The sequence below is a fragment of the Colossoma macropomum genome, unplaced genomic scaffold (genome assembly GCF_904425465.1).
Source record: "Colossoma macropomum unplaced genomic scaffold, Colossoma_macropomum, whole genome shotgun sequence".
Taxonomy (NCBI): Eukaryota; Metazoa; Chordata; class Actinopteri; order Characiformes; family Serrasalmidae; genus Colossoma; species Colossoma macropomum.
In genome coordinates, this window is record NW_023494810.1 from 24059117 (window position 1) to 24081174 (window position 22058).

The 22058-nt window shown below is 37.8% G+C and overlaps 1 protein-coding gene across 1 annotated transcript in view; it reads left to right on the forward strand.

Moving 5' to 3' along the window:
- Positions 1-22058, forward strand: part of pfkfb2b (6-phosphofructo-2-kinase/fructose-2,6-biphosphatase 2b) — a 29760-nt gene that overhangs the window by 1992 nt on the left and 5710 nt on the right. The window contains 15 exon segments of the mRNA XM_036559142.1: positions 263-453; positions 2731-2856; positions 3654-3750; positions 6195-6261; positions 8863-8937; positions 9033-9089; positions 10476-10600; positions 11979-12186; positions 13260-13406; positions 15107-15211; positions 15345-15474; positions 15569-15631; positions 16874-16938; positions 18889-19051; positions 19054-19077. Of these exon segments, the coding sequence (XP_036415035.1) occupies positions 351-453; positions 2731-2856; positions 3654-3750; positions 6195-6261; positions 8863-8937; positions 9033-9089; positions 10476-10600; positions 11979-12186; positions 13260-13406; positions 15107-15211; positions 15345-15474; positions 15569-15631; positions 16874-16938; positions 18889-19051; positions 19054-19077 (1555 nt within the window). The 5' untranslated portion in view covers positions 263-350.

Genomic DNA, 22058 nt, shown 5'->3' on the forward strand with positions numbered 1-22058 from the left:
TTCCCTGCAGTGTGTATGGAAAAATATAACAATACTACAGTACTAATACATTACAACATATAGGATAGTAACTGTTATTGAAGTATTTGTATAATACACTTTTATAATTTTACAATAGTCACATTCATTTATTTTCATATGGTTATTGAAAATAATTCTACTCTGTTGAAGTCTAACCTGTTGAGTATAGGCAGTGTTGTTACCATTAAAGACTACTTTAAATGCTGCAGTACTTCTCTTTCACATGGTCTTTCTCTTACAGAAGTGTGCTGTTGAAATCCCTCACTAATCCTCCTGCAGGTGTACTGGAGCCATGTTTTCATAGAGCCCAGATTCCCTTAGTGCAAAAGATGGCCAACCGCAGCATGCCAGCGTGCCTACAGCGAGACGCTGGGCTCTCCAGCTCTGCCGAAGCCAAAAGAGCAGAGCCCAGGGCCAACGAGAAGAAATGCTGTAAGTAAACAACGTCCCTGTCCTTCATCCTCAGTAACGCAAAGGGACATTGGAGTCTTCATGAACAATGCAGACGTGCACAATACGTTTATAAATGGTTCTCACCAGAAAACGCGTAGGCAGGCTAGTTACAGGTGCACAATGGTAAGCTAATCTGCAGAGACTTAGACCAGGTTTGTGTTTTCTGTGCTCTAATACACCTGAATTATCAAACCCTTCATGAACCGAATTAGTGTCCAGAAGTTTGTCGACACCTGCTCATCCAGTGTATAAATAGCAAGTTGGTTCTCTTTGCAGCAGTAGCAGCCTCTACTCCTCTAGGAAGTGTTTATGCTAGACTTTGGAAGATTGCTGAGAATTTCATTGCGTTCAGCCAGAGCATTAGTGAAGTCAGGTACTGATGTTGAATGATTTGTTCTAGATCACAATGATTAGTTCTGGAAACCAAAAGTGCACATCAGTCAGTACAGCACTGTTTAACTAAAACTATTGTAAAAATTAAAATTTAAAATTCAAGTATTAAATTATATAAGCAAGTATTATCGGCAGTCAGAATTTTTAGCCCTTTGAAGTCAGTATCCGCCACAATATTTTTTTTATCGGTCGAGCCGTAGTGTCTGGATACTTGAACATGTAGTGTAGAACATGTTGTAAGCTACTGAAAAATAAAATCAACAAAATAATCAGCTATTCAGGACTGCAGTGTCTCATTATTAGTGCAGCTAGACTAAGTAAATTTTCTGAGGACAAAATAATAAAATAATGTGTCTGGAAATAATGTGTCTGGCTTTTGCATTGAGCAGGTAAGGTAGTCTGATGTTTACTATCTAATCAAAGTGCTTGGTGTTCTGCAGTGTGTTCTGTGCTGACTCATGTCCTTTCCCGAAGTGTCCAGCTCAGGCTGACCATTTGCTGAGACAGAATGTGCTCATATTACTATCAGTCTGTCAAAGAAACCGATCATGGGAGATTATTATTACTGGCTATATGAAGTCATGCCAGCATCAGATTACAGAGCATATCATGTGTGAGTACATTGGCTAGGGAGTATTTGATTGCTCTGCTGATTATATGTATGTTTCTGGTAATGACCAGGCCGTAGGTTCAGTATGATTGAATATGCTTCTGAGTGATTTACTTGAAATATACTGGTTCAGAGTAAACTGCTTGATGTCACTGCACCAATCCTTCTGACTACGCTCTTCAGCAAAGACATGCGTGCCAGTTTTGGACGGTTCGTCTGAAGCGCTGGCTCAGGGTCCCTCTGCACCCTTCCTCTAAATTCATTATGTAAATGATGTTTTGCTGTGGAGAGAGAATCCTCGTCTGGTCCGCTGCCTTTGCACTGCTGTCTTTTGATCTATTTTTCACAGCAGATTTTCTCCCACCAGTGCTCTCTGATCTACTCATGTTCTTCTAATGATGTCCTGGTGTTGATTCTAGAGTGCGTAAACACAGCATAATAATGTTAAAAAATACATACTCAGTGGCCGCTTTATTAGAAACACCTGCCTTATATCTTCAACTAGCTTGTGTGTTGGTTTTAGAGACTGTAGACCATCTGTTGATGTTTTGTGTTAGCCATCCTCCAGCCCTTCATCAGTGGTCAGTTTCAGGCACTACTGTCTGGATATTTGTGGATAGTGCAACACTCTCAACCTAGCAGTGACATTGACAGGTGTACATCTCCAGTAATACTGCTGTGCCTCATAACTCTGTACTATGTTGGTGCCACTGCTGTGCTGAGAATGGTCCGCCACCCAAATAATGTCTGGTCACTGGTGGTCCCCTGGTCGATACTGATGATTGATGAATGGGGTAGGGTGGCTGATAAATTGTGCACCAACAGTCTGTAATTGTACACCTACTGTTGCCAGCCTATAAAGAAGATACACCTTGTAAAGCGGCCAGTGAGCAGAAATACATGGTAGATGTTTCTGATATGTTGATGGTAAGATGGGTGTGGGTAATATGACAATATTTAGCGCTGTCGTGAGAACCGATTTTCTGAGCATAATGTGGATGTTGTCAGTACGTAAAGAACACTGAACAACAGCATGCTCCATTAGAAACAGAGAGCATAATTAGTCCGGTTTAATTGGATTTAGTGCAGTGCACTGTGTGAAACGTTGCATCAATTGATTGTATTCATAGTTTTGTTGCAGTATTTCTTGCAGTATTATGATGTTTTTTTTGGCATATTACCCACCCCTGCATTGAGGGCATGTAAATGTAATCTGTTTGAACCAGCTCTTATGTTTGTCTGTATCCTTTTAGCATGGGCATCTTACATGACTAACTCCCCAACTTTGATCGTCATGATTGGCCTACCTGCGAGAGGCAAGACCTACATGTCAAAGAAGCTGACACGCTATCTCAACTGGATAGGAGTTCCAACAAAAGGTGCAGTAAATGGATCTACATTTACCTTTTCCAATACTGATACAGGTACGGAAGCTCTGAGCATTAGCTTGTCTCAATATGGCGCCATTATTTTTTGCTTATAAAACTGCTAAGCTTGAAAATGAGCTGTTATTAATTGAACAGCTTTACTTATGATGGCCTAAAAGTACCATGTCCTAACTACTTTAACCCCACAGGAGGAAATATACAGTCATACAAACTACAGCATTTTTTAACTGAATTACTCTTTCAGAAAAAAAAAACAAATAAGAAAACCAACAAAAAAATCCCAGAAATCACATATACAATGCAAATATTGGCAAAATAAAGCTATTGTAATTTCAGTCTAATAATTAGCTAGCTACTAATTGCTACATGTGGATAGGGTTTCAGTATCTGTATCAGGATTGTAAAAGAAAAAGTGGACCATGCCATCTCTGAGATTTGTTCTGTTTTCCCTCCAGTGTCTGAGTATCGTATTCATTTCTAAATGAAAATATCAGTTGTCAGTATTTGATATTTGTACTGTGGTTCCCAGTCTCCCCTGAGTTCTGACTAAGGCATTGAGATCCAGTAGGAAAGTAGAGATTGTCTCGTGTAGATGTGTAAGTAAGCTGAACACTTTGAACTTCAAATCTCTCATGTATTCCGTGACCCAAAAAAGGTTTTTAGCATTTTTAATCACCTTATTGGAAGTCCGAAGCTCAGGATCCCCTTCTTTTCTGCTCTTTTATTGTTATTGATGTAAGAACGTAATTCTAGACTTTCGATCATGTGTCATTCTGTTCTCCTTACAGTATTTAACTTGGGGGTCTACAGGAGAGAGGCGGTCAAATCGTACAAGTCTTACGACTTCTTTAGACATGACAACGAAGAGGCCATGAAAATAAGGAAGTGAGTGCAGTCTTTGCTATGTGATGTTTTCTAAATTTTCATTTGGTTTATCTGTCATATTTATTTTTTAAGGTCTTCAAGTTTACAAATTATACATAAATTCTGATCTCTGAATGTGTACTGCCAGCTGTGGATAGGATTGGTTTAACATGTGGAGATGTGAAAATGTAAATATTACTAGAGTACTAGACTGCATGTTCACTCAGTGGTAAAGAGGACAGTGCCTTTTACCTATTACAAAACGATCTGTAGAAATAACCCCAGGTTATATCAAACTCATACAAATTGATGTATTAGTAAATACTTCATGTACCCTGTGTGAAAGGAGATTTTGATTTATTTAAGAATGGTAGCACTCAAACAAGCATTTAATTTTCTGCGGCCCAAATCAAGCTGATGGTTTTTGCCTAAAGAGTATGATGCAGAACATCAGAATAAGAATAGTGCAATAGCCAAGAAAATTGGCACAAACAAGGACTTTGTATTTGTAAAACATGAAGGCCAGATTTATATAAAGTAGTGCTATTTACTGACTGTCTACAGATAGTTTGTGCTGGTGGGAATGGCCAATTTAGTGGGTTATCTAAGAACTTTAATGCAAATAGAAGCCCGTTTCCACCAGATGGGTGAAAAGAAACTGTTTGAATTTTTTTTCCTCTAGGTTTCTATCGGCAGTATGCCCATATTTGTACTTTATATAACTTAGTCGAAATATTTGTACTTTCCCAAATAGCAATAACTCATTATTTTGACAACTTGACTTGAGTCATAATCTCAAGAAAATAAATAATTATTCAGTCGTAATAACTTACGAATTTTGAACCTAAGATACCAGAAAAGGGGAAAAAAACAACAGGTGACTTTTTTACCTGTCAGAAGTGGGTTTTTTCAAAACGTGAAGCATTTTGTTGGACAGCCATTGTAAGAAACAACAGTTTTCATCTAATAATCTCCCAGTATTTTGTGCTTTAAGAGGGAAACTGTTTTAACTGCATATCGTTGCTGCCCAAACATAAAAAAAGCATCTCCATTTTTTCAATTTCTATTTTTCTTGACATTTGAACACAGCAGCTGTTGTTTAAACTGAAGAATTAATGATGAACGGACAAATAGAAATCAACCAAAATGGCTTAATATAAAATCTCTTTACATTAACTTACAGTGAAATGTTTCACTTCTCTAGTTGCTTTTCAAAGCCAAAAAGAGGGCACAAAACATGACTAGATATGCCCATAAAAATCCAGAAGACCTTCAAACTACAAAAAGAACTTCAAACTTTTTAGAAGAGCGATGCTTGCCAGCTGTTTTTAAGATAATGTGTGTGGTTGCATATAGCCTACATACATATTATGTCAGTGTAGCCTCTTAGTCCCAAGTTATATGGACACATTTTTTATTTTTTGTTGCAGTTACAATGTATAAATCAAATAGACATTGCTAATTTATAAAGAAATATTCTACCCAGTGGTCATAAATGTTCCAGACATCCTGCAATAACATCTGGTAAACATATTCTGTCTGAATAGTACTTTAGAGTGCTTTGTTGTGTTCAGTTTAGTGGTGTCACCTGGCTCAGTGCTGGCAATATTTGTGGCTTTCTTAATGATTTTCATGTCACATGTTGTCTCGGGTGTTGGACTGACTCATGCTTGTGGACAATGATGCCAGTTTCAGTGCAGAAGCATGTTGACATAAACACCATCTGTAGGAACTGCTTATTTCACACCTCCCTGCAGGGATGTGTTTATCATGCATTAATATTGAATTAATAACACATTCATATTTCATAAAGCTCTTACTTGCTTAAGCACCAGTTTACAAACTAGAGCAGAGTCCAGCAAATGAGCATGTTTATCATTCCATGATTCTAAACCAGCCAGATGAAATATTGCATTGCATGTCATTTTGCGGATTACTGTAAGGTTGATCCACTGATGTCAGAGATAATCCCCCATTTACCCCCATTTTAGTACAAAATAACAAAAAAAATCATAGAAAAGGGGAGTAAATGTCAATAAAAACTGAGGGTGGATATGCTGACAAAAACAAGCTTAAACAAGTTTAAACAAGTTTAAACAAGCTTTTAGAGAACCTTTCAGAGTTTTAGAGACAGTTCTGATATGACAAAGTTACTTCAAATACAGGCAGAGATCCTTAAAAACTCGATCTGCTGTAGTGCGAAAGAGAGAAACATGTCTCAATCTCCTCCAGCCCTAAATATACACCCAGCCCCTGTCAGCTTGAAGCAAAAGGGTGCATTAGAGCTTACCACAGCACTTCCCACAGCACTCACATTTAAACTACACTGCAGGAATAGAACAAAAATACCCAGGATTGCTACTGTTTACACATTGTCCAGCCCTTCAGTCCCACACCCTACTTTTGTTCTCTAAATAATAAACATGTAAATACTAATACTGTCATTTCTTTATTGTCTGCTACAGGCAGTGTGCTTTGGTAGCCCTGCAAGATGTGAAGACCTATTTGAATGACGAGGGAGGACAAATTGCAGTAAGCTTATAACATTATTGTACCTTTTCATTAAATCAGTCTCCTATATTAGTTTACTTTCTTACTTTTACTTAATTACTTTTTTTCTCCATACCAGTGGGATAATGAAACACTTAGTATTGTTTGATAATGATTCTGATTAGGTATTGTCTTTCTTCAAAACCCACTAAGCTTAAAAATAATACATTTTTAATTAGAGCATTCCACTTAAGGGAACACTGTGGCCACAATGAAAATTAGGGATTTCTCATTAGCAGGTGAATGCAGAAGAATTAAACAATAGAACACGAGAGGGAGTGTGTTATCGCGAAATAACAGCACAGCTCTGATTTGGTCGCGATAACACACAACTTTCTTCTTGGTCCATTTATTTTTATACAACAGTTAAATAAATAATTAAGAAATAAATAAATTGGGCCGTGAACTCATGTTTTAATGTTAGCAATTCCTTCCGCCAAATTATAGTTCCTTAAGCAGCTTGTTGCTACGTCAGAGCCAGCAGTTTGTTCTCTGGCTCCTTATGCTAAAGTCTGAAACTGTAATTACCACTGAGCAAGCTTTTCAGTCAGCAGCTGTGACAGAAGAACAGCTAAACAACCTGGAATTAGCCAGAAATGAACCGAATACCATTCACCAAACGTGTAGTCTGATCTTCAGAGTCTGACCAAATCGGACTGAGCCATAAAACTGCCGCAATATCAAGTTTAGCTCAGTTTTGCTTTTTTTTTGGCAATTTTTGCTAGATCATTATTAATGTTGTTTTGTTCCATTTTACAGCCCATTTTGTTTGGCGAACGATATTCGGTTCATTTCTGGCTAATTCTAGGTTGTTTAGGTGTTCTTCTGTCACAGCTGCCGACTGAAAAGCTTGCTCAGCAGGAATGACAGTTTGGGAATTTAGTGTAGTCTCATCTTCGGAGTCTGACCAAATCGGCTGTCGGTCAAATGTGATCTTAAAAGTGTCCTTTTTCTGTTTGTGCGCAAAGTAAGAAGTAAAAACATTCCAATGGCTTGAGCATCTCCTACAGCTGTCAAAGCCGTTGCTTAGCAACAGTGTCTTGGCGGAGTGATACAGTGTTTGTGAAAAAAACGCGCTGTTATGGCGAAATAACAGCACGTTTAGAACGCTTCTCAACCAATCAGCTTGAGTGGCCGGAACTAACTGTTGTGTAAAGGCAGATAGCTAACATTACTTCTGATAAGCCAGAATAATTATACAATCTGTATAATTGTCTTCAAATTATAATTACAGTGGAAAGACTAGATAGCTAAAGTTAGCAAAGTACCTGGCTATCTAGATACTTTACCTCAGTTTGACTTCTTTTCTCTGACTGAAAGGGTAAAAATTTGTCTCTGACATCCATTTTCTGCTGAATAAAGGTAGAATCACCGTTTTTCTTACACTTTTTTGTTTGATGACTGAGGTAAGAGAATGCTAGCTTGGTTCGATCAGCAGGTCAGTGGCTAGGCTAACAGTCAGGATTGGATGACACCACAGGGACTCCCAATAGACCTCTGAAGTCATGTAGTCATTCTGTAATCAACGTCATTCCCATATTAGGAACTCTGGGTCTAAGCCCGTTTTCACTTTGACAGGAATTAGTGGCACTGGTAAGCGTCCACCGATATTCAGAGGAAAAATGTCTGTATGTTCCAAAACTGATATGTTTTGCCATACAGACATTTTTCCTCTGAATATTGCTGGACCCTCTGAATAACAAAATCGCTAAAGAGCTGAAATAGGACTATTGCTACATGCAGGCTAACTGCTGTGCTCTAAATTGACATCATAAGACTGGCAACCTCAGCAAAATATCCTACAAAAACCAATTAGCTTTGTAAAATGTGGTAGTTTAGTGGCTTTGGGCTTTGCGTTTTAGGGTGCAGTTTGAGTAGCTGATGTTGAAGCACTCATTTTCGTGCAGTGTGATTTCAGTGCACGAGAGCATTAGCTTGCTAGTAGCATGTATGTAGCATTATACGTATTTTGACTGCTACAACCTTGTAATTCAGAGGAACCAGTGACACTCAGGGAACAGCGTACGCAGGACAAAATCGGCTTTGGGGCATTTTAGATTTCTACAAGATGTGATCGTGGCAATATTCAAAGACATCATTCATTTCTGTTATAGAGAAAACCAACTTAGGCCCAGAGTACCTAGTGTGTGCACAATGCTGACTACAGAATGACACACGATTTCAGAGGTCTACCTTTGTATGATGTATTTGCCTAATGTATGCTGGGTATTGTAGTGAATAAACACTGATAAATGTAAACATGAAAATGATATAGAATCTTGTGAGGCTGAGGAGTAAAATACTGTGCTACAGAATATTACATGATATGTAATGTGGTTTTAGTTTGGAATGCCCTTTGAAAATGGCCATCTAAAAATACCATGCACAAAGTATTCTTCATGGCCATCAAGAGGACTCACAAAAAAGGACATATCACTTACAATGCAAACGTGCAAGATTAGGCTATTTAAAATAAAGAAATTGTAATTCTATCAGATTGGTGCCATGTCCATCATAAATGATGCTAATGAACAAATCTGATCATTGACTTTGCATTTTAATGGAAGTTCTTTTGTTGTCAAGGTATTTGATGCTACAAACACAACCAGGGAGAGACGAGATCTCATCTTGAATTTTGTAAAAGAGAATGCCTACAAGGTGCTGTACACATCCATAATCAGTTTTTTAAAAGTTGGAATTTGAGTGTAGATTACTGTTTGGTTTACTGAGGTCTGCTATCATTACTTCTGCAGGTGTTTTTCGTGGAGTCTGTTTGTGATGACCCAGATGTTATTGCTGCTAACATTTTGGTAAGTCAAAAATGTCCTAACATCCCAGTGTCAGAAGGTTAACTCTTTAATACAGAGGCAAAGAAGCAGCTATTTATGACCTTTAATCTACTTTTCTACTTTCATAACATGATTTCTCAGAGCTATAGTGACATTTGTTTTGATATGTAAAGGACATGATCAGACCACCTCTTTGAACAAGCAGCCATCTGAATACAATTCACACTTCAGTCTCCTCTTATTGTTACTGTTAATGTTATATAGTCACTGATATTTAAGTGTTTCCATAGCCGTGTGAATTATTTTCCAAACATGCTTTCACGCTTGCTCAGAAACTATCACACTGCAACCAACAAGAGGGGCGGTATGGTGCTTCTTTTATATAGTGCTAGAAAACATGATAGCACACAGTAAGCGTCAGTTCCACATACCAATGCATTTTACTGTTGTCAACATGGTCATGCAGATGCAACAACTACTCTGTGGGCACATTTTAATTAAGTCAATTAAAGTAAATTACATTTACATTTATAGCATTTAGCAGACGCTCTTATCCAGAGCAACTTACAAAAAGTGCTTTGTCTATCTGGAGAAAGTATCTTTGCTAGTTACCAATAGGTTAGAGAGAAAGCCAGTCCTGAGCTCAGATACTCCTAGAAACAGTTAAACACAGCGCAGTGCAATACAATACAATACATTTCAATAAGTGCAGTACAATGCATTACAATGAATACTTAACTCAGTGCTCATGTAAGTGCTGTAAATACATTTATAAATGGAACAAAGTCTTGTAAATACATTGTCAATGATCTGTAGGATTTCACTTTCATGTACACCACAATTACAAAGTTTGCGGTCACTTCCCATAAAACGAATTTTGTTATTTAATATACAGTAACAACTTATTAAGTGTGGACCTAAATATTACAAACTATTCACCAAAAGGTATTGTTAGATGTTTTATTGAATATTTCAAGAATTCTGTGAAAAAAAAGATAAGATACTGTAATTATGTATTTCCATAAATTGTCTGCCTTGAGATTTGATCTCCACTTTTGAAATGTGATGAGTTTTATTATAATGGAATTCTTAATGCTGCGCAGCTTTCTCACTCATTTTAGAATATTTTGTGGCTCTGTGTTTCATTCTAGATGTGTTAAATTTCTTCATTTTCATTTACAGTTTCCTACTCTGCTGGTAATTATTTCGAACCTGTGAATTTGCACAGGACTTGCATATTAGGGGATATTTTATACACTTGTCTGCTAGTTGGGTTCATATTATTGAAAACATTGATTCCAAACTTTTAAACAATGATTCTCATATGATAGTTGATAACCCCTATAATATTCCAAACTAGAGGAATTCCCCTTAGTGTGTGCAGCTTATCCATATCTCTGTGTACAGGAAGTGAAGGTGTCAAGCCCGGATTACCCAGAAGCTCACAGAGAAAGGGTCATGGATGACTTCTTGAAACGCATTGAGTGCTACAAAGTCACCTACCAGCCTCTAGACCCAGAAGGCTATGACAAGTAAGACTGTTTGTTAAAGATATTGCCTTTAAATACATAGAATCTACAATCATAACCTGCCATTGAAAGACTACTATTTTGAAGAAAGTCCTGCTGTATTCATGTTCTGTTTAGTCTTGTTATTTTTGCTGGCGTCAAAAACAGTACAAGTGGCCACCATTGGTAATTAGTTGCCGCGCAACGAGTGGATTTGCGTATTCTGTCCCACATAGCAATCGGATTTCAGTCCAACTAACTAGAGATGCATTTGACTACCAAATGTAAATGCATGTGGCTAAAATCTTATCAATTTTATCTTATACAGTCCAGATACTGATCACATGAAGTGACAAGGTGTAAATGGGGTCTTAGCCTTGCTGGACGTCTGGAGTTGTTGCCAATTTGTTGTACATTTGATTGACATTACATAGTTATTCATATGTAATTACATAACTACATAGTAAACTACATAGTTGGGTAATTAATGACATTTACATATGTTATGCATTTTTCTATCGACAGGTTCATGTCTGCACTTTTGAGTTTTTGACTTTTTTTGTTTGCTTTGATGTAGAACAGTTTAAAGCATCTTTCCACCAGAGAGTACACCAGCAATAACACATCAAACATACAAAATTTCTCCTCATTTACTCAAAGCACAAACGTAGCATAGATACATAGATAGATAGATAGATAGATAGATAGATCACTTTATTAATCTCAGAGGGAAAGTCGTGTTTTACAGCAGCACAAAGTACAGTAAAAAGCAAGACAAGAGCAAAAGTTTTGTTGTGCACTATTATACAGAAGCATAAACAGAAGAAGTAAATATTCCTGCGTGTATAAACAAGTGGCAGTGTAATATGCAATATTTATGGATGTATAAACAAAGTGGCAGTGCATAGTAAAGAGTAGATATATATAATGTCCAGTTGGTGCTCAGTGAGCCTGTCCTCTCAAAGGCTCAGTATACAATAATATCCCGACACAGTGACGAGGTGTTGTACAGTGTGATCGCTGATTGTACAAACGATGTCCTGTACAGTTCCTTACTACAGCAGAGCTGAATGTGTTTGTTGCTGAAGGTGCTCCGCTGTCTGACCAGTAGGTCATGGAGGGGGAGTGATGTATTGTCCAGGATAGCAGTGAGTTCATATAGCATAGGTTCAAAGTTTATAATCTTTAGTCATAATTTGTTTGTTTATTTGAACAAGCTAGTGAGAAATAATCATTTTAAAACTACAACATTCTTTTGTAGTTTTGGCAATTACTACAGCTTCCAAGACTTAATATCCAAACCGCCATTATACGAACGAGGGGGACCTTTCCTAGACCTGCTCTTTTATTCTGAGATGTCTGATATTTTTTGACCGTGACCTCTGTCCTTTTTCTCTTTCAGAGACCTGTCCTTCATTCAGGTGATGAACGTGGGCCGTCGTTTCCTAGTGAACCGCGTGCAGGACTACATCCAGAGCAAGATCGTCTACTACCTCATGAACATTCACGTGCACTCACACTCCATCTATCTGTGCCGACATGGAGAGAGCGATCACAACATGCAGGGCCGCATCGGGGGCGACTCGGAGCTTTCTCCCCGGGGAAAACAGGTCTGCACCAGAAAACCAGGCTGTTGTGTCTGAAAAAGTGGCTGATTAGATTCGTGGCTAAGTAAGCAACTAGGTCTTCACTCTGGGGAGTGGCCAGATTTTAATTTAGGCAGGGTTAATTAAGGCTGCAGTGCAGCGTTTTTTATAACTGCATAATTGCAAGATGTGAAAATGCCCTCGGCAGATTGAGATGTTGCTGGTCTGTGCACTTTTTGTTTTTTTCACATCAGAAGGCATAGAGTAGTGCTGGGCTGTTTGATAATATTTGTTGTTATTATGATAATGATGATCACAGTGTGTCACAATATACTTTTCTGAGCATATTGTGAATATTATCACCATTAAAAAAACATTCTCCTCAACTGAATGCTTAGTTACAAAGAGAGTCCTGTTTAAGGGGATTTAGTGTAGCGCAGTCTGATATTATATTTATATACATTATGATATTAAATTAACGTGGCACAGCTGTGTCTGTTCCTACTGATGTCAGGAAAAAATATTGTAACATATCATGTATTGTGAAATTAACTCTAGCATGGAATATTTATTTCACCTGGATTAGATGTTAAAGTTGGCTTTCTTATAGATTTTTGAGATAATAGATTTTTTCACTGAAATCTTTTTTTAAATTCAGTATTATCAGTAGTTTTCTGCAGATTTCTACTAGTAGCTCTCATTTGGAAAGAATTCAAATGGCACTTGGTTTAACTCAGATAGGCTGCAGTGAACAGTGTTACAAGATAATTGATAATAATAAGAAATTATTACTGAGGTGTTTACAGATGTAACACTTAACGCACCCAACTTGTGTCAGTTATTTACCTATTTAACACCTATTTAGTGTATTTTGGTGATTTGTTCACTGTATGAATGTTGCAACAGTAATCAGTGGTGTCTCCTTTTCCTTTTTCGTCTTCATTATTGTCACATTAATCATCAAAATATTTAGCTAAAATGTTTATCACAATATATTTTTCCTTATTGCTCAGCTTCTTTTACAGTATAAAATGATTGCTATTTACTTGCCTACAATAATGAGGGCTAATAACGGCCTTCTTCTCTTTTTGGTCCAGTTTGCAGCAGCTTTGCGTGGGTTTATTGAGGAGCATGGCCTGTCAGATCTGAAGGTGTGGACCAGCCAGCTGAGGAGAACCATCCAGACGGCAGAGGCTCTGGGAGTGCCCTACGAACAGTGGAAGATCCTGAATGAGATTGATGCTGTAAGTACTGCAACATCAGCTTTCTTCAGCCATGTTATATTCAGTTTACTAGTTGATGATATACCAGTATGAGTTTTGTCATAACCATTATACCAGTACGCCACAAATTAGCACAGATAAAGTGTTTTGCCTCAATTTATAAGGAATGGCCTTCCTCTCGAGGTCAGCCTTGAGCCTAGAATGGACATCAGCCTACTTGACGTGCTTCTGTTTCTCCTTGCATCACCTCTCGCAGTCAGCTGCTGATTTTGGGGCCTGATTCTTGCAAATAATATACTGATAGCATGAAAGACTTGTAATATGTACTAAATTACAGCAATTGTAGATGTGATCACAATTGTCTTGGACACACATATGAGAAAAATGACTTGAGAAATTTGGATTTGAAAAAACATTTAGCTCCGTTTTAACAGATGCAAAGAAGCCATGTTGTGCTTCGGTGTACGCATTTAATTGGAGTTATGATTAGTAGGGATGTTAACTTACAATAACTTACTACACCAAGTTTTCATTATTGTAAAAAACAGGGCATCTCTTAATGCCTCTCTTGTTAAGAGTGACTGCAATAGATAGTAAATTAAATTAAATTTGAGTTCATGTTGTCCTTTTTCCCCATTGAGCCCCTGCCCTGCATAATGTCTGTTCAAGGACCTATACTATGATATACATTTTTGGCCATACCACCCACAACTAACTCAATTATTATTATTAGGGGTATAAATCTCTGGCCTCATAACTGTTTTCTTTAGAAAACAGTTTAACGCAGGGGCTCCCGAGTGGCACAACCGTCTAAGCATTGACCCTATCATCAGGAGATCGTGAGTTCGATCCCTGGTGATGCTGCAGCCATCCGTAGCCGGGAGTCCAAGAGAGCACAGTTGGCCTCGCTCTCTCTGGGTGGGTAGGATGGCCCCTCCTTCTCCCCCCATCACTTAACGCGATGCTAGTCAGTGCAGGCGTCTGTTAGCTGACGTAACAGATCTCCGAGCGTGTTCAGCTGTCCAATGACGCTGCGTGAGCGGCAGCTCGAAAAGAAGAGGTGGCACTTCACAGGTCTTGGAGGAAGCCTGTGTTAGTATTCACCCTCCTAGCGTTGATAGTATCGTGTGATTGGGGGAGTCCTAACTAGCGGGTGGAATTGGTGAAGACTAAATTGGGGAGATAATTGGGTTAAAATCCAAAAAAAAAAGAAAACAGTTTAACGCAATGAAGTGTCATTTTTCACCACGGTTGATTAAATTCAGAATTATTTTTTAAGATATACTAAATACACAAATCTGACTGGAGGGACTATTTGCACAGTAATGGAATATATAAACACTGTGAAATACATTATTACATTACATTATTTTGGCCAAGAAATAAGTGGTTAAATGAAAAAATGAATGGTTACCAGTTTTCTGTTGCTGCCTCAAGACTTTAGAACTATCTCCTCTTTTATTTTCATGATCAAAATTTACCCCCTCAATATATAGAGACGAATGCAGAAGTTTGAACACCACTGGTCAAATTACATGCAAGTGAAAATAACACAAGTTTTCATTTTAGTTGATTTTGTTGTCCTGCAATTTGTCGGTGCTTGTTGTCCCTTAAATGTGCTGTATAAATAAATCTTGAATGCAGCTGAACCACCACATTCATATCAATGCATCAGAATTTTAACACATTCTAATTATTATTACGTGTTTTTTTTATTTCAGGGTGTTTGTGAGGAGATGTCCTATGAGATGATTCAGAGCACATTTCCCGAAGAGTTTGCTCTGAGGGACCAAGACAAGTACCATTACAGATACCCTGGAGGAGAGGTGTCTGTCGGCTCTCATCACTTCATTACTGTCACTCTCTAGACGCTTTAAAGAGATGTGCAGCATTAACCTCTATAGTTTCAGTCAGAGACTCAATGTATAAACTCATTATGTCTGCTGTCTCCTCCTGTAGTCCTATCAGGACCTGGTCCAGCGTCTGGAGCCAGTCATTATGGAGCTGGAGAGACAGGGCAACGTGCTGGTCATCTGCCACCAGGCTGTCATGAGATGTCTCCTAGCTTATTTTTTGGACAAGAGTGCAGGTGTCTGTCCCTCAAACACATATACAAACTTACTACTTTTATGGCAATTTTGTCACATTATTCTTTTTCATATTTCTCTTTTTTCACCCCACAGATGATCTCCCTTACTTAAAGTGTCCACTCCACACTGTTCTGAAGCTCACTCCTGTTGCCTACGGTAGGACAAGCTATAATTTACTTTAATTCAATTTAATACCTTAATTGTAATTTAACTCATTATATTGTTTTTTTTTCTTAAGATCATGAACACACTATTTAAGTGAAATCTGTAATGTGCAAAATGTATATTATATAAAATATGTATTTTTTAAATAATATAATTATATATATAATTATTATAATATGTAAAATATATAAGTAAAAAAAACAACAATAATAGTTGTTCATTATATTTTTATTTTAAAATTGCTCATATAATTTTAGTGTAACTAATAAATATATACCACATCATTCATTATAATAAAATACTGTGTTATTACTTTTTATATGAAACAAAAATTAAAAATATATATAAAAATATATGTAAAAAATTAGTTGCCTATTTAAATAATATTAAAAGAAGTCATTGGAATTAAATAGTTGAAATGTTAAAAAAAAGTCATTCGGAGTGGTTTTGATGTGAAATGATCCATTCTAGAGAAACTAGAGAAACATTCTAGAGAAACTGGGTCAGAATTGTTCACAGTGGTGGTGATAGGAATCAGACATCCGAATAGTTGAGGCCTCTAAAGGCTCCCTTACAAAAACATATTACATGAAATAATTATGAGTACACTGCCTCATGCCTGTGATGCCAAACTTTATACATAAAATTAATGAAATGTTTATAGCACTTTTTAGTACGGCTGTTGTTACAAAGCAGCATTACAGAAATCTGGATCCAAGCCTCAGCTGAGGTTGACAGTGACAATGAAAAAAAATCCCTAAGAGCAAAAGAAGGAAACCTTGACTTAACACTAAGAAACTAATGAGTATGTAATGGTGAATATGCATTAAAGAAAAGAAATCAGTTAGAGAAAGGTATTCAGAGCAACCAGTGAAAACTGATAACTACTGTTAGAGGCCTTTCATAATGAACAGAAAAATGGGCAACAGTTACTTGGAAAAAAATTGTTACATTAACCTTCATAAAGGTTATAAATGTTTTTTCCTTCTTTCATAAAGGTATCATTTCACACTTAAATGTCCCTCCTGTTGTCCTGCCCACAGCGCTTGATTGACAGGAGTGCCTCGTTGGCAGTGAAAATGCAGCTGCAAACAGGGTTGCGAATACACTTTAATATTGATAGAGCTGAAGCGCCATGATGAGGAAATGCAGTTGCAAATGGACGATTATTCTGTTTTCGTTTTTTTTTTTAAATGTCCGTAAAGTTTGTTTCTTGCTTTGCTCTTTCTCCAGGTTGTAAAGTGGAGCTGTTTTACCTGGATGTGGAGGCAGTGAACACACACCGTGACAGACCACTCGTGAGTCAGCCTCCGTTTGCCTGTTTCAGCACTACTCAGTTCAGTACTTTACATTACATTAAGTGAATTAGCTTTGTGTAATTCAGACTAGCTGATGTTAGGGTAGAGTGTTACCTCTTGTGATATATTTTGACTCTACACTGATCTGTCAGAAGGCTTCTTTGGAGCCTCACAGCAAGCATGCGTGCTGTCTCTCCCTGGCCTGGATTGTTTCAGCATTTGACTTGGAATGGCATTTTCATCACAGCACTGCACTGTATGTGGAATCTCTCAGAGCCCTGTCCTTTAATCAAACGAGCGGTGGTCACGTTTGATTAAAACAGATCGTTTTTATTTCAGTTCGCTCTTTTTCCCTCATTAAAGTATGAGGTTTTTGCCCTCAGTTGTACTGAAATGTGATTTCGCTTATCCATAGTTAGCCTCTGTTGATCCTGTTTGTTCTCAAAGTGTGCCTAATTGCTGAGTTTTGTGTTTTTCAGTGGTAGCCCACATGGAATGTTTCTCTCCAGTGTTTTTCTTTCATACTTTTGACTGCTTCCCCCATAATTTATGTACTTTGGTTGTCTCCTGGATATCTGAACATGGATACAGCCTTGTCATGAGTTGTCTCAAGTGTAGCTCAATCTGGCTTTTGTTTTTGTCCCTGAGAGTTTATGTGAATGTTTAAGGAGGATGAGGCCTGTTTGCTGGTGGGAGTCTCTCTCTCTTTGCCTCTCCCTTTCTCGCTGTCTGTATCTTTCCTTCTCTCTTTGTCTTGCTCTGGGCCAGATGTACAAAACCTTTTGCGGCTTTATTTATCTGCAAAAATTATGGGTGGATGCGCAGTTTATGCTCCATGTAAATGATGCAACATGCTCTTTTAAAGGGTAGAGGTAGCTAGCACAGTTCTTTCAAAACAGGGGACATGTGCACTCCCTTTTTGTTTTTGTTGACAGAATGCAACCTTGGTAACTTGGTATACCTAAATAGTCAGGGCTCACTGCCCAAAGTTTTATTACACACTTTTGTAACCTAAGAATAGCTCAGCCAGTTTGCATTGAAGTCCCAGTAGTTACTGAATAATAAGCTTAGTATGCAGTAAGCCTGGGATTAAATAAGAGACAAAACAGAGATTGGAATGCCTAGGTTTAGTACTTAAGATTTGATGATGTAAAAGGTCTCACAAATATGCAAATTTAAATTGAATATAAAGTATCAGTATCTCTGTATTGTCCTGAATAAGCTGCACACAGTTTCGTGACATCTACTGAGAAACAACTGATACACAGTTAACCTGTCGATAGACTGTCGGAGGGATTGGAAATGTATGATTGTAGTCATGTTTTTTAAGGTGGCATGTGCCGAAAAGCAGTGGTCCTAAAATGGAACCTTGTGGAACCCCAGAGGAAACACTGGTTTTTGGATGAATGACTTCCCAACGCAAAGACAAACTGCCTGTATGTCAAATATGATTTAACTAATTTTAAGCTGTGCCTGAGAAGCCAACCCAGTTTTCAGTCTTTCATTGGCTCAGGATTTTGCCATCAACTGAACTGTAATCTGTACTACGGTTAAAAGTAAGATAACAATGGATGTGTCTGCACTAGACTTAGAACAAATACCTAACCAACAACTATCTAATACATTATTCGATACCTCTTTCCACCGTTTAAAATCAATTTTCCCCAAAAGAATGTAAGAGAACTGTTGAATATTTTAATGAGAACAAACTTTGTTAAACACTGATGTCTGTACATCGCTGAACTATGTTTTATACTGTTTCAGTCTTTTAAAACCAAATATAGCTCAATTTGTGTAATTAGCTACACTAGTTTATTTTTCATGCAACAGGTTAGTCACATTTCATGCTGCACTTTTACAGGTATGTACATCTGGCCATCTCTCTCTCTTGCTCTGTCTCTCTCTCTCTCTCGCTCTGTATGTAACACATTTTCTCACGTCTCGAACCAGGGTAAAGCTCGGACGGGCCCGGCCCCTCTGCTGCTGCGGCGGAATAGTTACACTCCTCTGTCCAGTCACGACCAGGTCAAACGCCCGCGTCTGTACAGCGCAGGGAACCGGCCTTGGCTTCCTCTGGCGCCTTCCCCCTCCGCCTTGCACTTTCCCAACACACCTGAGGGGGTGCTGCTGCAAAGCCAAGTTAGTGTCTGAGGTTGCCTTGCTGTTATTGGCAAACTAACCCAACCAGTCAGTTCTGTTCCAATTTCCTCTTACCTCCTCTTCATGTCTCACACAACCCTAGGTCTACTGACCAGTTCGTGCACCAGCCACCCTGTGGTGTTGGTTGTAATAATGGCATGATCTATCTCATGATTCTCTCGGTGTGGTTTATTGGACTCTCTCTTCATGTGTTCCTCCCCTGCTGTTCAGGCTTGTCCTCATGCATTGCATGTCCTTTTGCTCTCACTGTGAGCTTTGTGTCACTTGTGTGTGTCTGTTTGTGTTTGTGCTCTCACTGACCCCTGCAGACCCCATGCTCACACTTGCAAAACAGAGTTCTCATGGCTTACACTCTAATTGAAAAACTGATGCATGTATTAGCTTTAAAGCAATAGTTTAGAAAGAAATCAAGTTTACATAATTTCTTCCTTTACTCCAAATGTAGTCAATTAGCCAAGACATGTTTCATGTTTGAAATGAACTTATTTAGTTTTAACTGGAGCTACAAGGCTAATGTAGCTAATGCAGTGGTGTGTAAAGTTTTATTTCATTTTGTGAATTTCTACATACATGTGACCTAAAATTATCATTTTATTTAACTCATAACAATAGGTGATGAAAACACAATGATCAGCCCCGCACATTGGCTTAGAGTACTCTCGGCCTGTTCCTCTTTCAGAACTGCTTCAGCTGTGTTATGTTGGTTGACTTTCTTGCATGAACGCCACACCTTTGGTTCTGCCTCAACATTTCTGCAGGATTAAGGTCTGGACTTTCATTCCAAAATGCAACATGTCTTTTGCTTCATCCATTCTTTGTAGACTATCAGGTGTTTAAGGGTCATTGTCTTTCTACAGGACCCCACTTCTGTTCAGCTCAGGAATGGATGCCTAACATTCTCCTGTAGAATTTCTTGATACAATGCTGAATTCATAGCTCCATCAAATGATGGCAAGCTGTCCAGGTCTAATAGCAACAAAACAGCTCCAACCGTGATACTGCCACCACCGTGTTTCAAAGTTGGGATGAGGTTCTTATGCTGGAATGCAGTGTTTGATTGTTTGACAATTCTTTTGGGTCAACCAGGTGGTGTTTAGGAAACTGTAAAAAGGCAGAAATATTCTTCTTGGAGAGTACTGACTTTCTCCATGCTATCATAACATATGTATTGTCCTTGTTTCATGTTTGCCTGATAGTTTACTAATAAACACTGACATTAACCAGTGTATAAGAGGCCTGCAGATCCTTAGATGCTACTCTGGGGTTCTTTGTGATCTCAGAATATTATATGCCTTACTCTTGGAGTTATTTTTGTTGGATGACCACTCCTGGGAAGGGTAACAGTGGTGTTCAATTTCTTCCATTTGTACACTACTGGCTACTGGCTACTGGCTATTTGTACAGTGGATCGGTGATGTCTAAACTCATCAAAAACAGTTTTAAAACATTTTTAGCCTGTTGAGCATTGTCAATTTATTTTCTCAGGTCCTCAGAAATCTCATTTCACTAAGACATAGCATCCACTAACAAATGTGTGTGTTAAAGATCAGACTTTGATGAAGACTCAGGTTTTTTAAATAGGGTAGGGTCAGCTACACTCACACCTGTTTGTCATCTCATTGATCAAACCTCCTGACCCTAATTATCACCTTTACCAAACTGGTAATACTAGAGGTTCATACACTTTTGCCAACAAAGATATTTAATGTTGAATCATTTTGGTTAATAAATGGATGAAAGACTGTATATTTTTTTTATTTGTTTGCTCGGGTTTCTCTTTATTGTTATGACTTAAATGAAAATCTGATCATATTTTAGATCAAATTTAAATAGAAATTCACAAACTGTTAAAGGGTTCACAATCTTTCAAGCAGCACTGTAAGTACTGAAGCTTATATCCAACAGGTTAGCATTATGCAAACCGTATATCTATCAATGCACTTGTTTCAAATTGTGTCAAGTTATAATATATATATATATATATATATATATATATATATATATATAAAATACAAACTTCCATTACCTCAATTAGCCTTTTAGCTTCTGTGCAGGGCTGCAGAAGTTAACTTCAGACTCTAAACACATCTTAGCTGATTGACTATTGATTTGATTTGGGCTAAGAGGTAAATCTCATAAATTAGATTTTTGGCAGAGCTCTCGCTTTAGTAGTCTTTTTATTACTGCTGTTCTCAATGCCAGTCCTGCACATTTTTATTATTTTCCTGCCCTAGCGCACCATCCTCAGTTCATGAAGGGCTTGATAATTGCCTGATGCATTGAATCAGGCATGTTAGACAGGAGACAATACAAGACAATACAAAAAGAGTGCGATGGTTCACCAGGACTTAACAAATAATGCTATTGACACCATTTCCTTTGTTAAACCAGACCAACAACTAATGCTAAATCCACTTTTATTTAGTTACTCTTTATGCTGCTTTTCTGCTTTTAACTACTAATATAGGTTTAATTTTCTAAGCACTTATGAAAGCAAATCAGAGTTTCCCACATTCCTGGAGTATTTAATGACTGATTAAAAGGCTTATTGGGTCGTTATTTTTGCAGATATTTTCTACTCAACACTTCTGACTTTGTTAACTGCAGGAGAAGAATTTTATTGCCAAAACATGTTGGATCTAGATCTGGATCTAGCACCTTTCAGATTATATTCACCGCCTTTTTGGGGCATCCTGCACCTTTGTCGCATATGAAATAAATTTATGCGACAATCTATAAATATGCCTGACATCACAATAAAAACAAGACCAATGCTATTGTGGAAGATGCACATAGGAGAGAACCTTCCTTGTTTTATAAGCCTTGTTAACACAGTTCACACGATTCAGCTGCTGCTGATCAGTTCAGATTTACGAATGCCTTGTATCTGTAACATAATTGACAAATGAAGTGATTCTGATTCTGATAAACAATAAAAATGCTGCATTTGTTACTGCTCA